This window comes from Leucoraja erinacea, chromosome 32, assembly GCF_028641065.1.
Source record: "Leucoraja erinacea ecotype New England chromosome 32, Leri_hhj_1, whole genome shotgun sequence".
Taxonomy (NCBI): Eukaryota; Metazoa; Chordata; class Chondrichthyes; order Rajiformes; family Rajidae; genus Leucoraja; species Leucoraja erinaceus.
Genome location: NC_073408.1, coordinates 11,397,688 through 11,415,415, shown reverse-complemented (window position 1 = coordinate 11,415,415; position 17,728 = coordinate 11,397,688). Strand labels below are relative to the sequence as shown.

At 42.7% G+C, this 17,728-nt stretch overlaps 1 protein-coding gene across 13 annotated transcripts in view; it reads right to left on the bottom strand.

Annotated features, from left to right (window-relative positions):
* Positions 1-17,728, bottom strand: part of LOC129712382 (rho guanine nucleotide exchange factor 12-like) — a 93,355-nt gene that overhangs the window by 34,020 nt on the left and 41,607 nt on the right. For 8 of the 13 annotated variants that reach the window (XM_055660756.1, XM_055660769.1, XM_055660757.1 and 5 more), the window contains 13 exons: positions 16,389-16,439; positions 14,834-14,932; positions 14,579-14,628; positions 12,926-12,983; positions 10,832-11,028; positions 9,964-10,038; positions 9,314-9,433; positions 8,911-8,971; positions 6,995-7,080; positions 4,798-4,932; positions 2,391-2,480; positions 2,197-2,307; positions 82-180 (listed from right to left, as the gene is read on the bottom strand). In XM_055660756.1, coding sequence (XP_055516731.1) covers positions 82-180; positions 2,197-2,307; positions 2,391-2,480; positions 4,798-4,932; positions 6,995-7,080; positions 8,911-8,971; positions 9,314-9,433; positions 9,964-10,038; positions 10,832-11,028; positions 12,926-12,983; positions 14,579-14,628; positions 14,834-14,932; positions 16,389-16,439 — 1,232 coding nt within the window. The remainder of the gene's footprint in view (positions 1-81; positions 181-2,196; positions 2,308-2,390; positions 2,481-4,797; positions 4,933-6,994; positions 7,081-8,910; positions 8,972-9,313; positions 9,434-9,963; positions 10,039-10,831; positions 11,029-12,925; positions 12,984-14,578; positions 14,629-14,833; positions 14,933-16,388; positions 16,440-17,728) is intronic. The other 5 variants (XM_055660761.1, XM_055660768.1, XM_055660765.1 and 2 more) reach the window with 1 other exon arrangement.

Here is a 17,728-nt window from a genome sequence, read left to right as displayed (position 1 = left end):
AGCACATAATCCTTGTGCCAAAGGTCTGGACAATTCCAAGATACAGAAAGTGTCACAGCACTATTGCACTGTACGACTCACCGAGCCCTTCTCAAGGAAAAGGTGGCAAAACTCGAGAAAAATTCGTCGATGATCCTTGGAGTTTGTGTGATGGTAGAGGTCGGCGTAGAGGTAACAGAGCTGAGTAGAAAAGAATAAACCACTAACTATTAAAAAGCAATTACCAGTAAAACTGATCTCTTGTCCAAAAACTAAACAGCCCCTTTCATCACTGGCAGTTCTAATACAAAAATGTGACCCTTCCCAAACGTCAAGACCACACCTATATACAAACCCCAGCACCAATCTTCACCATCTGTCCACATCCTTATAGCTGACACTACAACTTTTGCTCTCAAGCAAAAAAAAAAAACTGTCGGAGGAGCTGAGCGGGTCAGGCAGCATCTGCAGAGGGAATGGTCAGGCTGATGGAACAAAGCTGGAAAAGAAAGGTGGGGGTGAGAAAGGGCCTAGTGGGGGGAAGGGCTTGAGGTGAAAAGGAGACAAAAGAATGTCAAATATGATATGCAGTTGAAGAGGGATATGGGTGGAAAGGAAAGGGGGAGGCGAAAGAAGAAATATCAGACTTTGGAATTGGAGATAAGCGTACATTCGCAAGATTGAGCATAGACTGGGCAACTGTTTTGCTGAACTCTTGCACTCTGTCTACGAAGGCTGCTGGAGCTCCCAGTTGCTAACTCCCCTTCTCATACTGATCTTCCTGTCCCGGACTTCATCCGTAGCCAGAGTGGGGCCACACGCAAACCGGAGCAACAGCATCACATTTTCTCCTGGGTAGCTTACAACTTAATGGTACGAACATTGAATTCTCCAAGTACAAGTAATACTCCACCTACTGCCCCTCTCTTTCCCCTGCCCCAACCCATCATTTTATCCTTCAGCCTCTTTAAAGGCACATACATTTCTCCCTTCCTTATACACCCACGACTGAAAGCCAAATACAAATGCAACTCAGTTTATAAATTTGTAGATACCACTGTACTGGGTCGGATATCCAATAATGACGAGATGGGGTACAGGAAGGAGTTTGAGAACCTCGAAACCTGGTGCCAGTCAACAAACCTTGCCTCAATGCCAGCAAGACAAAGGAGACTATGATCGACATCAGGAAGCAAAGCAGTACACATAGCCAGGTATACATTGACAGTGCCGAAGTGGAGATGATCAAAAGCTTCAAGATCCTCGGAGTAAACATCACCAGCGACTTGTCCTGGACCAGCCATATCAAAGCAATGGTCAAGAAAGCACACCACGCCTCTACTCCCTTAGAAGACTTAGGACGTTTGTCATGTTCCCGATATCCCTCACCAATTTCTACAGATGCTTCGTAGAAAACATTTTATCAGGATGCATCATAGCACGGTTTTGGAGCAGCTCGACCAAGACCACATGAAATTGAAGAGAATTGTGGACATAGCCCAGACCGTCATGCAAACCAGCCTCCCTTCCATCAACTCCATCGACACTGCCTCGGCAAGACTAGCTACATAATCAATGTTGAGTCTCACGCCAGGCGCTCTCTCTTCTCCCCTCTCCCATCACACAAGAGATACAGAAGTGTGAAAATGCATAACTGCAGATGCAGGGAGTCGGAGAACGACTTCGAGAACTCCAAGCCACAGAAGCGTCGATCGTCACGACACAAGAGCTTCGATCGTCACGACGTGGGAGTTTCGATCGCCCCGGCCGCGGGAGAATAAAGGAAAAAGATTGGACTTTATTGCTTTCCATCACAGTGGAGAACCTGCTGTGGTGGATGTTTATGTTAACTTTTTATGTAGTTGTGTGTCTTATTGCTTTTTTAGTATGGCTGTATGGTCATTTGAATTTCACTGTACCTTAATTGTTACATGTGACAAAAAACTGACCTTGAAACCTTGACGGACAGTTTCTTCCCAGCTGTTATCAGGCAACTGAACCAACTAGAGAGTGGTCCTGACCTACCGACTACCTCTTTGGTAACCCTCACACTATCTTTAATCGGAGATTACTGGGCTTAATCTTGCCTGTTCATTCCCTCCACACGTGCTGCTTATCCTGCTGAGTTACTCCAGCGGTATGTATTTTTGCTCGGGGTTCTATCACCTGCAGACACGTGTCTGAACTTTACCTCTCACCTTAGTTCATGATCCTTACCAATGGAGCTGCTTCAAACTGCGACACGACATGATGTAAAAATGCAACCAAATGTGCCGGCCGGGATTTCACCAGGTCAATAGTTTGGAAACAGCTGCACTGGACATCAGTCTGTAAAGTGAGCAGACAGCAATTACAATCTAGGTAGTTTCACACTACCTCTGGTCAAATTAACTTCAGCAATGGACACTTACCTGCTCAGCTTCGGTATCAAAATCATCATCCTCCGCTCCAATTATCGGCACTGCAACCCGTGGTGGGCTGAGCCCGGAGGACGGCGAATCCTTCAGGTAGAGAAAGAAGAAGAAGAAAAGCTTATTACAAAAACTATAGTCAAATATTTGACATTGACACCAGCTTCTGCACTAGCTTACCTCCATCATTTTATCCTTTAGCCTCTATCTATGTTTACTTGCTCAGTAAAGGCTATTGCCCCGAGACATGTTCGAGCTATCCTCCACTGTTGCCCTGGCTGATGTAGGATCATTATTTGCTACAGGTGCACAACCTTTTATCCCAAGTTCCAAATAACGAAAACCTCCGAATAGCGACATTTTTTCAGTCCTTGAAGAAAGGTCCTTGAAAACGTTCACCGAGGGCGGCCCGCAGAGGTGACAGCGGAACCTCCGGTCGGTCCTCGAAGAAAGGGGAACTAAAGCCCCATTCATAAAAGAGAAGGTGAGGGTATATTGCGCGGGAGGGTTAATAATTGACAATCTGCTGCTGCCTGCCCGCTGAGTTAAAAAAGTTCCCACGGTAGACTCACGATACACAGTGTATCGTGAGTCTTGCATGAGAACTTTTTAACTCAGCGGGCAGGCAGCAGCAAATTGTCGCTCCCTTAAGTTTCACCCCACCTACACCCCTCTGCTTCCAGGCCATGTGTGTGACCCCTTCCCTCCCCTCTCCAGCTCCCCGCCCATTGCACCGGCGCGGGGGTTTTGCACTGTCTTCACGTCGGAGCTAGTGCCAATCACCGGAGACGTCAGGACCAACGGGACACCGGCCCCCAGGCCCACTGCAAGCACGGAGATCCCAGAGACCCACAGCCAGCAGCAGCCCAGCCCCGTTCCAATTCCAGAGGAACACGCTCCCCGTAGGGACCGAAGCTGATGGTGTGCAAGGTACGTCTTGGTCTTGAGGTTGCGGATGAGGGGGCGCAGCTCGGGCTGTGACGTCTCCGGCCACCCCCCTGTACAGGAGCTGAGACTGGGAACTGTGGAGTTGTTTGCAGTTGCAGAGGGAGGGGGCAAGGGCGGTACAGTTCCCAGTCTCAGCTCCAGTCCAGAGGGGTGACCGGAGACGTCAGGACCAACGGGACACCGACTGCAAGCACGGAGATCCCAGAGACTCACAGCCAGCAGCAACTCTAGCCCAGCCCCGCTCCAACTCCAGAGGAACCCGGGTTGCGGATGAGGGGGCGCAGCTCGGGCTGTGGGCGAACTGCCACTTGTCGCCATAGCGGCGCATCGGGGAGCGGATTCCTCTGGAGTTGGAGGGACAGGGAGACACAGCGGCTTTTGAGAATGGTGGGCAATCACTTCCAAAGTTCTGCCCACAGTCAGTACACCTCTCCTACACTTGTCTCCCGCACTAAGATCATCTCGCAGAGAATGATCCCAGCCTAACCCTCCCTATTCTCTCCTATTCTGCAAGAAAAAACTACATTGAAGACTCAAACTCGCGATCGAGTAACTGCCGGGATCGAGGCGCAAACTCGCGACCTTGCGGATATGAGCCAAGCACTCTGCCACTCCACCAGCCATTAAAATCTACGCTAAAAATCTTCCATTCCGAAAGCCGAAAAATTATGAATTACGAAAAGTGTCTGGTCCCAAGGCTTTCGGATAAAAGGTTGTGCACCTGTACTAGGTTGGGACTCATCCTTCAATCAATGAAGGACCAGTCTCACCCTGGTCACTCCCTCTACTCCTCTCCCTCATCAGGCAAGCGATACAGAAGTTGGAAAACGCATACCTCCAGATTCAGGAAAAGTTTCTTCCCAACTGTTATCAGACAACTGAACCATCCTCTCCAACTAAATCCCATTCCCAAACTGCCATCTATCTCATTGGAGACCTTCAATCTTTAATTGGACTTTATCGGACTTCCATGTTATATATTTGCACTAAATGGTGTATTCTCTATCTGTGCACGGTGCACAGTTTGATTGTATTCATGCATGCTAAACTAAACTCTCTCACCCTCCACCCTAGTCACGCTCCTATTTATGGTTCCAATCCCACCCATGAGTTCCATGCCCAAAAACATTTAGTTTCTTTGACTGGATATAGCAAGCACTCAAAACCTTTTCACTGTACCTTGGTACATGTGACAATAACTAAACACAATGTTACTGCTTCATGGCAGCCCACTCTCTTGTAGAATCCTTCAGATCATGTACCAAAATGTTGAGTACTTCAAGGAACTCACTGAAAATGGATGTTTGGAACAATTGCATTTACAGCTCAATTATAAATATGAATATTCGTGGAATTCAAAAATAATTGTTTACAACAATCGACAAAAAGGACAGAAAGAATTGACAGCTTCCTGGGGGGGCAGTTAAAGTAGTGCCTGATGGTCAGAAATAAACCATACCCAGTCCTGGTTCTCATCGACGTCCATACTCTCACAGAAACTGCTGGCATCTTTTGGGGAGATCTTGGGGCTACTGTTGAGGGAGTCTCGGTGAAAATGGCCATCACATGGGGGAGACGGGCTACTTATTATAGACTGCAAAAGGAAAAACAATGCAAACTCGATTAAATACTCAACCTTTCACAGCCTCGACATGCCTCAATGGGCTTCACCTAATTTTTGACGTGCAATTGTGGTTCATGCATCTGTAGGATCGTTGGATTGTTCAGGCTGAGCCAGCTGCCATGCAGAATGTCATAACCTAATAAGGCACCCCCATTTGCTTTCAGCAGGAACCTATGCATATCATCGTGATAATGCCAGTGCCAATACCTATGCATATCATCGTGATGATGCCATGGAATCAAGGAATATGGGGGGGAAAAGCAGGAATGGGGTACTGATTTTGGATGATCAGCCAAACGTCGCCCATTCCTTCTCTCCAGAGATGCTGCCTCAACTGCTGAGTTACTCCAGCATTTTGTGTCTACCTATGGTTGATCTATCTTTCCCCCTCAACACCATTCTCCTGCCTTCTCCCCATTACTCATGACACCCATACTAATCAAGAACTTATCAATCTTCATCTTAAAAATAACCATTGACGGCTTCCACAGCCTTCTTCACAGTCCCACCACAAGGAAGAGTTGTGCATGAGGACACATTTGGAATCCAGGGTCAGGACACATTTGGACACAAGGGGAGATCAGCAAGTATGCAAATGCTCACCACTCCCTGGAACTTCGGGGCCAACAAATAACCTCCCACTATCATCAATCAGAAGAACACATTGGTTGAAATATGGGTATCTCAATATTTAAAAGAAATGTAGGACCTTTGAGGACAACAATTCTTTTCAGGGGCATTTAGTTTTGAAGTGTAGTCTTTATGTCGTAGAAAATATGAGTCAATTTGCACGTAGCAATCTCCTACAATTCAACCAGGTGATAACAACCAAGTGTCTGTTTTTAAAATTGTCATTAACTGAGCCATTTGTCAGGTCCCAATTCTTATTGCTACAGGATCCTCTACATCCACCTGACACCACAGATATGATCTTCATTTAACAGCTCATCTGAAACAAGGCACCTTTGCCATATTAACATTCCCTCAGCACCACGTAAATATTCAGCCAAGATCTTGAAGCTCTGGTTGCCGGCGCGGAGATTGAGAACACCATAACAATTTCATCAACTAAACCACAAGTAGCAAAGGATCAGAGACACTACTCAGGGAAAAATTAACATCAACATTTACTCTATTGAATTGTAACTCAGTAAAATATTGCTAAAATCCAAAATCATAAAATTGTTTGGTGCTTGGCTTTATAATTTGTATTTAAACAATTTTAATATTTGTAATTGTTATGTTAAGAAACAGGAGGATTTGAGTGATTGCAGAGCTACACAAGTTGCACGCTTCAACCACTGTCAATCATGCAAAATGCAAGATTACAGAAAAATATAAATCTCATATAAAGTCATACAACAAGGAAACAGGCCCTTCAGCTCAGCTTTCATATCCATGCCTTCTAACTGTTGTTACAGTTTCTGTCTCAACTACCTCCTCCTGCAGCTCATTCCATACACCACTCACCAAACTGTGTGAAGAGGTTGCCCTTAAGATTCCTATTAAATCTTTCTCCTCTCACCTTAAACCTATGTCCTCTGGTTCTCGATTTCCCTACCCTGGATAAAATACTATGCGTCTACCTTACCTGTTCCCCTTCATGATCTTACACACCTCTATAAGATCTCTCATCCTCCTACGCTCCAAGGAATAGAGTCCTAGCCTGCCAACCTCTCTCTATAGCCCAGGCACTCAAGTCCTGGCAACACCCACATAAATCCTCTCAACATTCTTTCCAACGTAACATCTTTACTAACATGCTGACCAAAACTAAGCACAATACTCCAATTGAGGCCTCACCAGTGCCTTGTAGAAATGTAGCATAAGATTCCAACTTCTAAATACCCTGCCTGAAGAAGCCCCATGTGCCAAAAGCCTTCCTGACCACCTTATCTACCCGTAATGACACTTTCAAGGAACTAAGTACCGGCACTCCTAGATCTCTCTACACTATAACACGGTTCCCAGAACTTTACTCTTTACCGTAAAGGTCCTGCCCCAAAATGCAGCATTTATATGCACTGCTCACCTCTGCACGGCTGAATGAAATGCGACTTCTATCGGACCCTGTATTCTCACTCGGTGATTGAAGGTCATGCTCCCAGTCCCCTGCATCTGATGAGTGAACAAGAATCAGTCAGAAGACAGAAAACAGCAAATATGCAATTGTACTTGAACAAAGGTGACACCTAGCAATTCAATGTTCTCTAGCTACCTGGAGAATGCAGTCGATATATCGTCTGCTTAACTGACCCAGAAAGCGGTACAAAACTCAAAATAATTCAGCAGCAGAATCTGCAGCAACCAGGCAGAACCTGGTGCCACCAACACTCCGAGAAATGCTTAGCAGGAGTGCTGTCAAACAAGATTTGACCCGAGGCTAAAGACAAAAATGTTGGGCTGTCTGTCTTCTGACAGATAAACACATCAGCCATCTTAATATTCAGTTGCATGATGTTTTATAATCCAAGATTGAATTTTGGATTAACGGTTTGCTAAATTAGGGACTCGGATAAGAATATCACAGATCATGAGGCGATGTAAGCATTAAAAGAGTTGATATGCTTATTCCAGAACCATTCAAGATGGATTATTTAGTGTGATGTTTGAAAGGACGTCACAAAGAACTAATCTGAAACTATCATGATATGAATTCTAAGAATTTAGAAGGTAATGTGCCAAAATCAAGCAAATGGGACTAGCCCAGAAAGCCAACATGGTCAGCATAGATAAATTGGGTCGAAGGGGCTTTTTTCATGGTACATAAGCTCAATGACTGGAAAAAGCAGCATCAACCAGTTATTCACAGGTTCCACATCAATACCAGTGGCTTTCTCTCACTTGATTTGGAAAGGAAATTAGATAAGGATTTGAGATAGATTAATTTGCTGGGCTTTGAGGAAAGAGCTGGGGAATGGGACAGAAGTATTGCTGATGAGCAGAAATATATTCTGTAACAATGCCACAATTTACCTTTAGATCTAATGCATTATATTGCCAAAGCAAGTTACTAAGACAGTGGTAGGTAAATGACTAGGCAAAAGACCGATTTACAACAACAACAAAAAATGTTTATAAAATGTTTAATGGATCATTTGATGTGAGAGATAATTTTAGAACAAGAGACCAACAAATGTTTTGAAAATGAATTAAAGAACAAAGAGATTATCAAAGGATACAGGGACTGAGCAAATTAGTGAGATTAGATGGATTTGATGAGCAGGGTTACTTCTCTACTTCTTATGCAACTAGAAATTACTAAACGTCCCATTCCAAATACCCTGCAATAAAAACAAGTCTACTATATACAAAAAAAAGGGTAAAATAGGGACACTTGGATGTTTGAAAAGATGGAAGGAATGGAGGAGAGGGAGGGTACAAAAAGGGGGTGGATTGGATTGTGAGGTTCCCAAGGGGGATGCTATTGTGTACAGGAGGACAATGTTGAGAAAGGAAATGGATGTGTGCAAAAGTGCGCCAATAAAAAAGTATGCTTAAATAAACTAAATAAATTAAGTAGCTGACAGAGAGATCTCATTACTGATGTTACTCAGGATTTCTAATGGTTGTTACAAATAAGGAAAATAAATAACGGTTTTCAACGCTACACATTTTACTGCAATAAACCTGACAAATTGAGGTGTTGCTTGAAACACTGAGAGAACATGGCTGCCAGATCAAAAATAACCTCCTTCAAAAGAAAACTATCATTTTGCTTCTGTAATGAGAATCTCTCTCCCCAGTATCTCACCCTGGCGAGACCATGCGCGTTGTTCTCAGCCTGTAATCCATTACAGCCACTAGAAGACATCTCAGTCCAGGATCCATATACATCCACAAATCCCAATTAGGGATTTAGATTAGTAAGTGAAGATTTTAGGTAAAGATTGGACTGTTTAAAGAGTCACTCATCAATAAGGCATGAAGAAACAATTTAGTCCTCACCTTCAGTCAGTCTTTCAACAATAGATAGTGTTTCCGAGTGTCGACCTGCACTTGAGCCATCCTGAAGGAAAAAATAATAATTAGAATAAATTACTTTAAAAACATTTAGAACAGGGATTGTAGGTGGAGGATGGTGGGAAGGTAAAATCAAGGCAGAGACACAGCTTCTTCTTCCACCATATAGATAACTAAAAGATTGGATTAGTTACATTACAGCAAATTAACCCAGGTTTATTTAGAAAACACCTACCCAGAGTACGAATTAGCCATCCAACAATAAGCATCTTCTTAAGGCAAAGCATGGATTGTGACATAAGTAGTAATAAGCTCACAAAGGTTTCTTGCCCCAGAGGATGGACAAGGGGTTGTTAACAAGTTCTTACTTTAGACAAAGACGCCTCACCTGTAAGGAACCTGTAGCTTTGCTAAGTTGTTCCTGGAGTTGCTGGATGTGCTTCTCCACCTCCTGTTGATCTCGAAGTACCTGTGGCGATGGATTCTTTGTGTATTTCTCCTTAAGTTGCTGTTTTTTAAAAAAAAAGCACCACAAATTATCAACCCTGGTCTTGAAATTGAGTTAACATTAGTGTTGGGCCAAAACAGTCCCAGTGGAAGGCAATAGATTCTTCTGTGTCTTATTTGTATCACCCAGGATTATTTGGTGCACTGCCCAAAACTTTGTGTAAACATTGGTGAAGAGATCCCATCAGTTCCAGCAAATCGCTATCAAATCGCCAAACTGTGAGCAGCTGGCGATAAACAGACAACTCACACAGAGATGACAATGACACTGAGCCTGCAAATGCAAAGGGACTGTGTGAAGGATGTTTTATTCAATAAATAATCCATTATGTATCTGGCATAGCGACATTTGTGGTCAATATTAAAACCTGCACTTGTCAGGCACACGACCAGAATGACCTGTGATCAGAATCATCAGTTCAGCAGGTGAATGTCAAATTTCATAGGTTTGCAAGATTTCATGGGATAGAAGATTTCCATTTTTATCTGCTTTTCTGTTAAACAAGTTGTGGCTTGAACAATCTGACATACCTCCAGCTGCCGTAACTCTGTGCCCAGCATGTTCCTCAGAATTTCAACCTTCTGGTTGTGCACAATGTTATCTTCCTGTGTAAGGAATAGGAGAGAGTCAGACTCCATTCTGGTCACTCACTTCTTCAAAGAACTCGGTGCAAGTCTCCAGTTTATATTAAATGGACAGAGAGAGGGTAGACAAGTGACAGAGAGAGGGTAGACAGTTTTTCTTTTGGAGGGTGGCGGGGAAAGAAGCAGGTAGGGGCTCATTGTGAAAAGGCAATTGAAAAGATACTTGGAGCGAGAGAGAGATGCACTCATTGGTAGAGAGAGGGGGCTAAAGCTTGACGTTTGCTTGTCTGGCTCTTTTGAGCAACACAAAGTTCAAGACTATTAGACTGCAACAATTTATTTATGTTCCCTTTAGGATAAGAATACTTTCCCGTTTACTGGTAGAATGTGATGGTACGGGCTCCTGTCAACACCACTCAATGAGAATTTAATTTTGCAAACTATCACTGCTTAAGTGATGAAATACTATTTCCACCACTAGAGGGAAAGAAAACACCATTCATGCTTTTTATTGCCAGGCAGCCAGACTTGCCAACGTTGATCAAGAGACAGGCGAAGAGGATTGTGGGTTTGATGATCACATGTTAGTTTACAATAACTTCTGTCGAGAGTAGTGTTCCATTCACACAAAGGTGCTTGGAATTCTGCCACTCAAAGAACAAGCAGATCTGACAATACAGCACAAATCCTGTAGGAAGCGAGTGGCAGATTGATACTAGAGGGAGCCAATAACAGTTAACTCTGAGAAAAAGTAATATCTGAGCCACTGCAAATCAGCTATGCATGGAATTAGAATAAAGTTTTGCATACTCACCGCCACAGGCATGGGGCTTGTGATCCTCTCAGGACAACTGCTGCTTGAAGAATGGTGGGAGAAAGTTGGATTTGGGGCCATTTGACTTTGTTGACCGGGGAAAAAGAAACCGCCAGCATCTCCATCGACAGAAGTCAATGGTATCTGGGGAGAGCCAGGAGGACGGCCCAGGACCGTGAGAGCCACGTACGACCCAGCTGGTAATAGAAAGCAAAACACAGTGTACACATCTCCTGCAATAGGCCCAAACCAAAACAGATTTAGGTTCAGTCAGTCTGAGCAGCTCGACAATTGAGCAGCCAATATTTAGTTTTAGTTTAAGAGATGCAGCGTGGAAACGGGCCCTTCAGCCCTCCCAGTCCGTGCCGACCATCGATCACCCTTACATTAGTTCTACCCTACACACAAGGGACAATTCACAGAAGCCAATTAACCTTCAAACCTGCATGTCTGGAATGTGGGAGGAAACCGGAGCATCCGGAGAAAACCCACGCGGTCACAGTGAGAATGTACAAACTTCGTACAGGCAGCACTCAGTCAGGATCAAACCAGTGTGTCTGATGCTGTGGGGCAGCAACTCTACTGCTGTGCCACTGTGCCCTTCCTAATTCTGGGAGTATAGGAGTTGTTTTGTATATATGCGACTCTTTAGGCAGTCACCTCAATGGGTAAAAATACAGATTAACGAGTCATTATTTAAAGATCATTTGGGTGGGGATCTATGCTCCGCATATTGCAAGCTTCTTACATTACAATAGTGATTACACTTCAAATATACTTCAATGGAAGTAAATGCTTTCAGATATTCTGAATTCTGTAGGATGTTGTAGAATACAAGTGTTTCTTTCTGATCGACAATGAAAGGCAACGCTCATCAACTGCTCAATGAACAACGGGCAAAGCTAATCTTAATGAAACACGCCCACTGCCTTATCGCAAAGTCACCCGACATTTTAACTACTAATTCTGCAGCTGCTTCAGTGAGGAACTTGTGACAAAGTGACTGTGGTCTTAACTACTTCCCTAATGTGGAACCAAGATTACACCGAGGCACAGAGCTCTGGTGCAGACCACACATGTCAGCTGTAACTTCTGGAAATCTGCAACCACCGGCAGTAACCTTAAAACCCTAAATGGACAGCAAACTGCAGATCACTTTGCTTCTAGGTTTATGCTGAAGGCATGTCATCAGGACCTAAGTTATACAGACACTGTGGATTTTGCACTTCATTGGCAAACATAATTCAGAATCGAACACTTCTGCCCGCAATCACTCAGTTCAAATTTTCTCCGGGGCATGAAATAGCAATCTGGCAAAGCATGGCAGGGAGGGAACAGGTCTAAGAGTGGCAATCTATTGGAATGGGGAGGGCACACAGTACACTGCACAGTCCGATGGGGCAATATTTTATTAGTAACCGTGACATACTTTAGATGAATCATTAAATCTGTATGTCTGGAAAGTAAAACATTAGAGTCTGTGGCATAATTCAGTTTTCTCTTTCACCACAACTAAGGCCCACTCTATCTAGAAACTGTCAAGCTGGAAAATGTGTCACCACTCAACGATGATGGAATTTTAAAGGTATATAGTATGAGCCTCACATTTCTGTATCCAATGCCCTCCATAATGTTTGGGACAAAGATCCATCATTCATTTATTTGTCTCTGGACGCCACAATTTGAGATTTGTAATAGGAATAAAATGACATGTGGATAAAGTGCACATTGTCAGATTTTATTAAAGGGTATTTTTATACATTTTCACCATGTAGAAATTACAGCTGTGTTTATAGATAGTCGTCCTCCCCCCCCCCCCCATTTCATGGCACCATAATGTTTGGGGCACATAGTTTCACGGCTGTTTGTAATAGCTCAGGTGTGTTTAAATGCCTCCATAATGCAGGTATAAGAGAGCTCTCAGCAGCTAGTCTTTCCTCCAGTCTTTCCATCACCTTTGGAAACTTTTATTGCTGTTTATCAACATGAGGACCAAAGTTGTGCCAATGAAAGTCAAAAGAAGCCATTATGAGACTGAGAAACATGAACATTAAATTTTAGAGACGACTTTTCAAAAGTTAATGCTTCACTTACATTTAATTAACCGAACCACCTCCACATGGTTTGAATGAGTGACCAGCGTCCCATTAACCTGCAGACAAAACATCACCATTGACATACTTCATATTTCTAACATAGGAAATGGGCACACAGCCCAATGCTAGCTCTCGGAGTTGGAGTCCATCAATTGAATTCCCCCCGATTGTTACCCCTCAACCAGTTCCTTTTCACATCAACTCCTCATACGCATTCTGATCAGGTCCTCCGCACCTCCGAGTCTTCTGCCAAGCACTGATATTTCCGCTACCCAATTAACCTATACATCAGCGTGTCATTGGGACGTGGGAGGAAGTTGGGCCAGCAGAGGGAAACAGACAGTCATGGGAAATCGTGTAAGTTCACACAGGCATCATGAAGGTCAGGATCAAATCCATGTCGCTGGAACTACAAGGCAGCAGTGCTGATCTGCATCAAATCTGCAGCATGGTGATACAATTCAACATTTAACTAAACGTCTTTAGACCTTAATAAATATCTGTGAAAGGTTACCAGAATTAAAAGAAATTACATACATGTAGAATCTTAAACCGACTGCTGTTCGCAGATTTAAAAAATGTTAATAAGACAATTATCCTCGTGATCAAAATCCTATAGGAAGGACATCAGAAATAATTCCACCTCATAGCAAGGGAGGGTTCTAGAAGGCTAAAGTTATGAGTGTGTGATGGTTAGAAATTCCCCACACATATATCCTTAAATTTATTTTATATATCAGATCTCTCTTAAACCCGTGACGTTCCAGAAAAGACAATCCATGTTTGTCTGACCTCTCCTTATAGCTGATACCCTCAAATCCAATCAGTATTCTGGTGAACCACTTCTTCCACCCTTGTCAAAGTATTCTTCCTGTAATGAGCAACCAAAACTGCACACAATATTCAAATTGCAGCCTAACCAAAGTCCTATCAAGCAGCAACATGATTTCCTGCATCTTTTTGGATCTACAATCAAGAAGAACACCGATAACCTCAATAATTTATTATGGAGAAACAGCAGGGATGTACAAAGGAGACACATGGCCCTATAAACACCTCAATTTTCTGATGCTGTTATGGACAAGGCAGTTGGTTGAAATTACTGAAATAATTCACTTGGACTTTTGACAAACATCTGAAGTTTCACATGAAAGTTTTCTATTACACCAAAGATTTACAGATATAATTTATCAGGTTATACAAAGTGTTAAACATTGGTTGAAATAATGCGAGTGAAAAGCACAAGTACACAAGGTGTGGAATGATCTAAATACATATATGATTACATAATTCCACACCTTATGGTCTTGTACTTTTCAGTCACATTTTTCAACCAATTTTTAACACTTTGAATAACCTGCTAAATGCAAGACGCATAGTTATATTTGTCTCTTGGGCATTACAGTGACTGTAACAAGCATTTAGATGTCAAATGACAAACTCTTCTGCTCCTGCAGAGCAGTTCTCACCTGGATACACTGCTCACTCACGCCCATATGGGAAGGGCCATCAGTAAACAACAAACCACAAATACAGCTCCTGGGAATCATCAACTTTAATAATGGTGAATATCAATTCCCATTCACACATCATGCTCAATCAGAAGAATTCTCCTTGCATATGACTGGCACCAGTGAATGCTGTACCTCACCTTAATGATTCTGTCGCCCTGCTGCACACCTGCACGCACAGCTGCTCCATCTGCAAAACAAACATGTGGAAAGTTGGAGCTTAAAATGGAACCAGTGAAGACATTCTGACTCCCGTTTCATGTTGAGCTAAAATATTTCACTGAAATTTCCACATGCAATTTAACAGAATAGGACCATGAAAGCTACACTAGATTGATCGGAAAAAAAAAAAACATCACCAGACATTAAAGAGCAGAGTAAGTGTATAAAATTACCCTCTTTGACAGACTGGACAAACACTGGGTTATCTCCACTGACCGTCAGGCCAAACCCATTTTCATCTCTCTGGATTATGACACAGCGCTGAACTAGACCTGGTCACAAAGAAAATGAATAGAAATCAGTCAGTCAATGAGTAATTTACCAAAATGCGAGACAAAGGAAGCCAGGAACTGCCAAGACCCACCTCACTACCCCCAATTCTTGGGATGGGAAGGGCATCTAATCACACCTTTTGGACAGCAGAGTGGGTATACAAGTAAATATATGGATGCGAGGGGAAAAAACAGGGTCTTTTTTTGTTTTTGTTTTATTGCATATTATAAAAACACATTTAATGACAAATCAGCATTTAATTTACACCGTAATATCACGATTTTGATTAGGGGAAATTAATTATAAAATATAATTAGAGTGATCAATTTGGCACTGCGTGTTGCACACTGCTGCTTATTGACTGTCCTTGGGCTTCCAACTTTTTAAACTAAGGCATTTAGAACAGAGGAACCTACTCAAAAATAAAATACTGCCGATGTTACAAATTTGAAATAGAAATTGCTCAAAATAATAATGAAACATCAACTGCATTTCTCTCTCCATAGATGCTCCTGGTATACTGAACACATGCACCATTTTCTGCCTTATTTCAAAGAACTTGTTTTAATCAATTTCCACTCATGTTAAGATACGACGAACTACTCAACCCGCGGAACAACTACAGAGAGATGTCTAGAAAAATCAAAACATAAATTTTCAATGGAATAGATATTGGAAGAAAGGAAAGCAACATACAATGTTTATCCCATGGAGATGATCTACTGTAAGAATCAACATGTAACAAAGCACCCCAAACATTTAAGAGGCCACAAATTCGCATTGGAAAGGTGAGAGAAGCACAGCTAGATTTATGATTGGAAAAGCATGGGCACGTGATTCAGGTGAGAGACTTGACATAGGAGCACCGATGGGTTGATCTGACACCGTGGGTAGAAAGGCAAGGCCATGCTGTAGCACAAGCACAAGTTTTTCTGAGCCAGGAGCGTTTGGCCAGGTTTAAACAAGAAGAAAGGGTTACAAACAGTAACTGGTTTTGATCAACCAGGAAAGGACTTAAAAAAAAATAAAGCACAATATAAATAGAACCAGGATTAGGCCCTATAGCTTATCAAGCGTGCTCTGCTACCAATAAACAGCCACAAGAACTCCACGTCCCAACACATACAAGACTTGTTCATGTTATGAAATGCCACCAAGTACACTTGACGTTTTCCCCTTGGAGTCCAGTGATTTGACATTGTAAATATGTTTGGAGACTGAACTTAATTTCCCAAAAGCAAGTCTGGCCAAAATATATACTACATCTGGAACACAGAGGTTCTGTGGACTCAGCAAGGTGGGAGATGGGTGATTGAAACACATCCTCTATTCCAACCCACTGTAAGATAGCAAAGCAGCTTCTGACACAACAAGCACATAGAATCAGTCAGTGGCACCAAGCAAGCTGACAGCCAGCAAAGCAGACTAGTTAGTGCACAGATTAACAGGACTCACATTTATGGTCATTGCAATTGAACCTGGGCTTCTTTTGTTTAGACGAGCTCTCTGCATAACAGCAGAAAAAGAGAAGGGTAGGGAGAGGGTGGGGTGGGGGCAAGGAGATGTATGGAAACATGTAGATTCACTACTCATAGAAAATGGTATATAAATACACACACATATCAACACAAAATTGGAAAATTTTGTACAGACTCAATATATACAAGAGGAACTATGACACAAATTAGGTTAATGTGTAACGTGATGGGTTAAGAAATGGAATTAATTGTTTTGACAAAAAGCTGGTAGCATAATTAACACATTGATGTAACACAGGAGACCATCCCCCCCCAATGGCACCAACATACCATGCAGTTATGTTCCGATATGATTTAGTCACATCAAATGGGCCAGCTCAATACTAATTCCCCGAGTTATACAACAGTTTGCTGGATAAATTAGCTATGGAATGCAGATTTGTGAACTCACAAGAATGTCATGACTGCACAAAGCAGAAGTAGACAGTCAATTGCAAGCACCGAGCAAACCATTCAGAAAGGCAGCCAGATCAATACGAGTGGTGGGAACCCTGGACCTACCGCATAGCTCTTGTCCAACAGAAGACATTGGTATTCTAGCAATTCAAACTACATTTGGGAAATGATGACTTTATCTTGCTTTTCAAAACCCGACATCTCAGATTGTGAAGTCCACATTAACTATTTGATATTTTTGGTCAACAGCCTGAACCAAGATGGAACAGTTTACTGTGCAAATGCGCTCAGCCATTCTTCTCTAAATGACATGGAGAAAAAGCCTTCTCCATTTCTCCTTCCCTTATTATTTCTCTTTCTACCATATCATTTCCAGCCTGTCTGCCTCAGTAAAGCTTTTTAGTAAAGCAAGTTAACTTTTGGCCTGAAAAGAAAATTCTAACTTTCCTCTGAATCCCATCCCCACTATCAATGACCCTTGGAATACTAGATGCTGTTTGCATCCAGAGCCCCAGAAATGTAAGTGCACTTCACATAAGTCAGTCGGTCTGAGACTGCTTCTATAACAAATTTTGTAACAGCCTGCAGGTGCAGAGAAAACCCAAGGGAAGTGGCCTAATAGATACATCCACATTCCACCCTAGCTCAGAACTATTCCCTCCAGCAGTGAAACACCAAACATTGCCAGCACTCTGACCCGTTTGTTGAAAAATAATGATCCATCCAGCAAGCTACCCTAACCAGTTTATTCACTAAGCATTAAAGCAGCGTGGTAGAATGTATTCATCAACTCACTCACTCTCCTGTTGATCAAAAAAGTGCCTAAATCTACTGTGGATGAGCATTAAGGTAATGTAAACC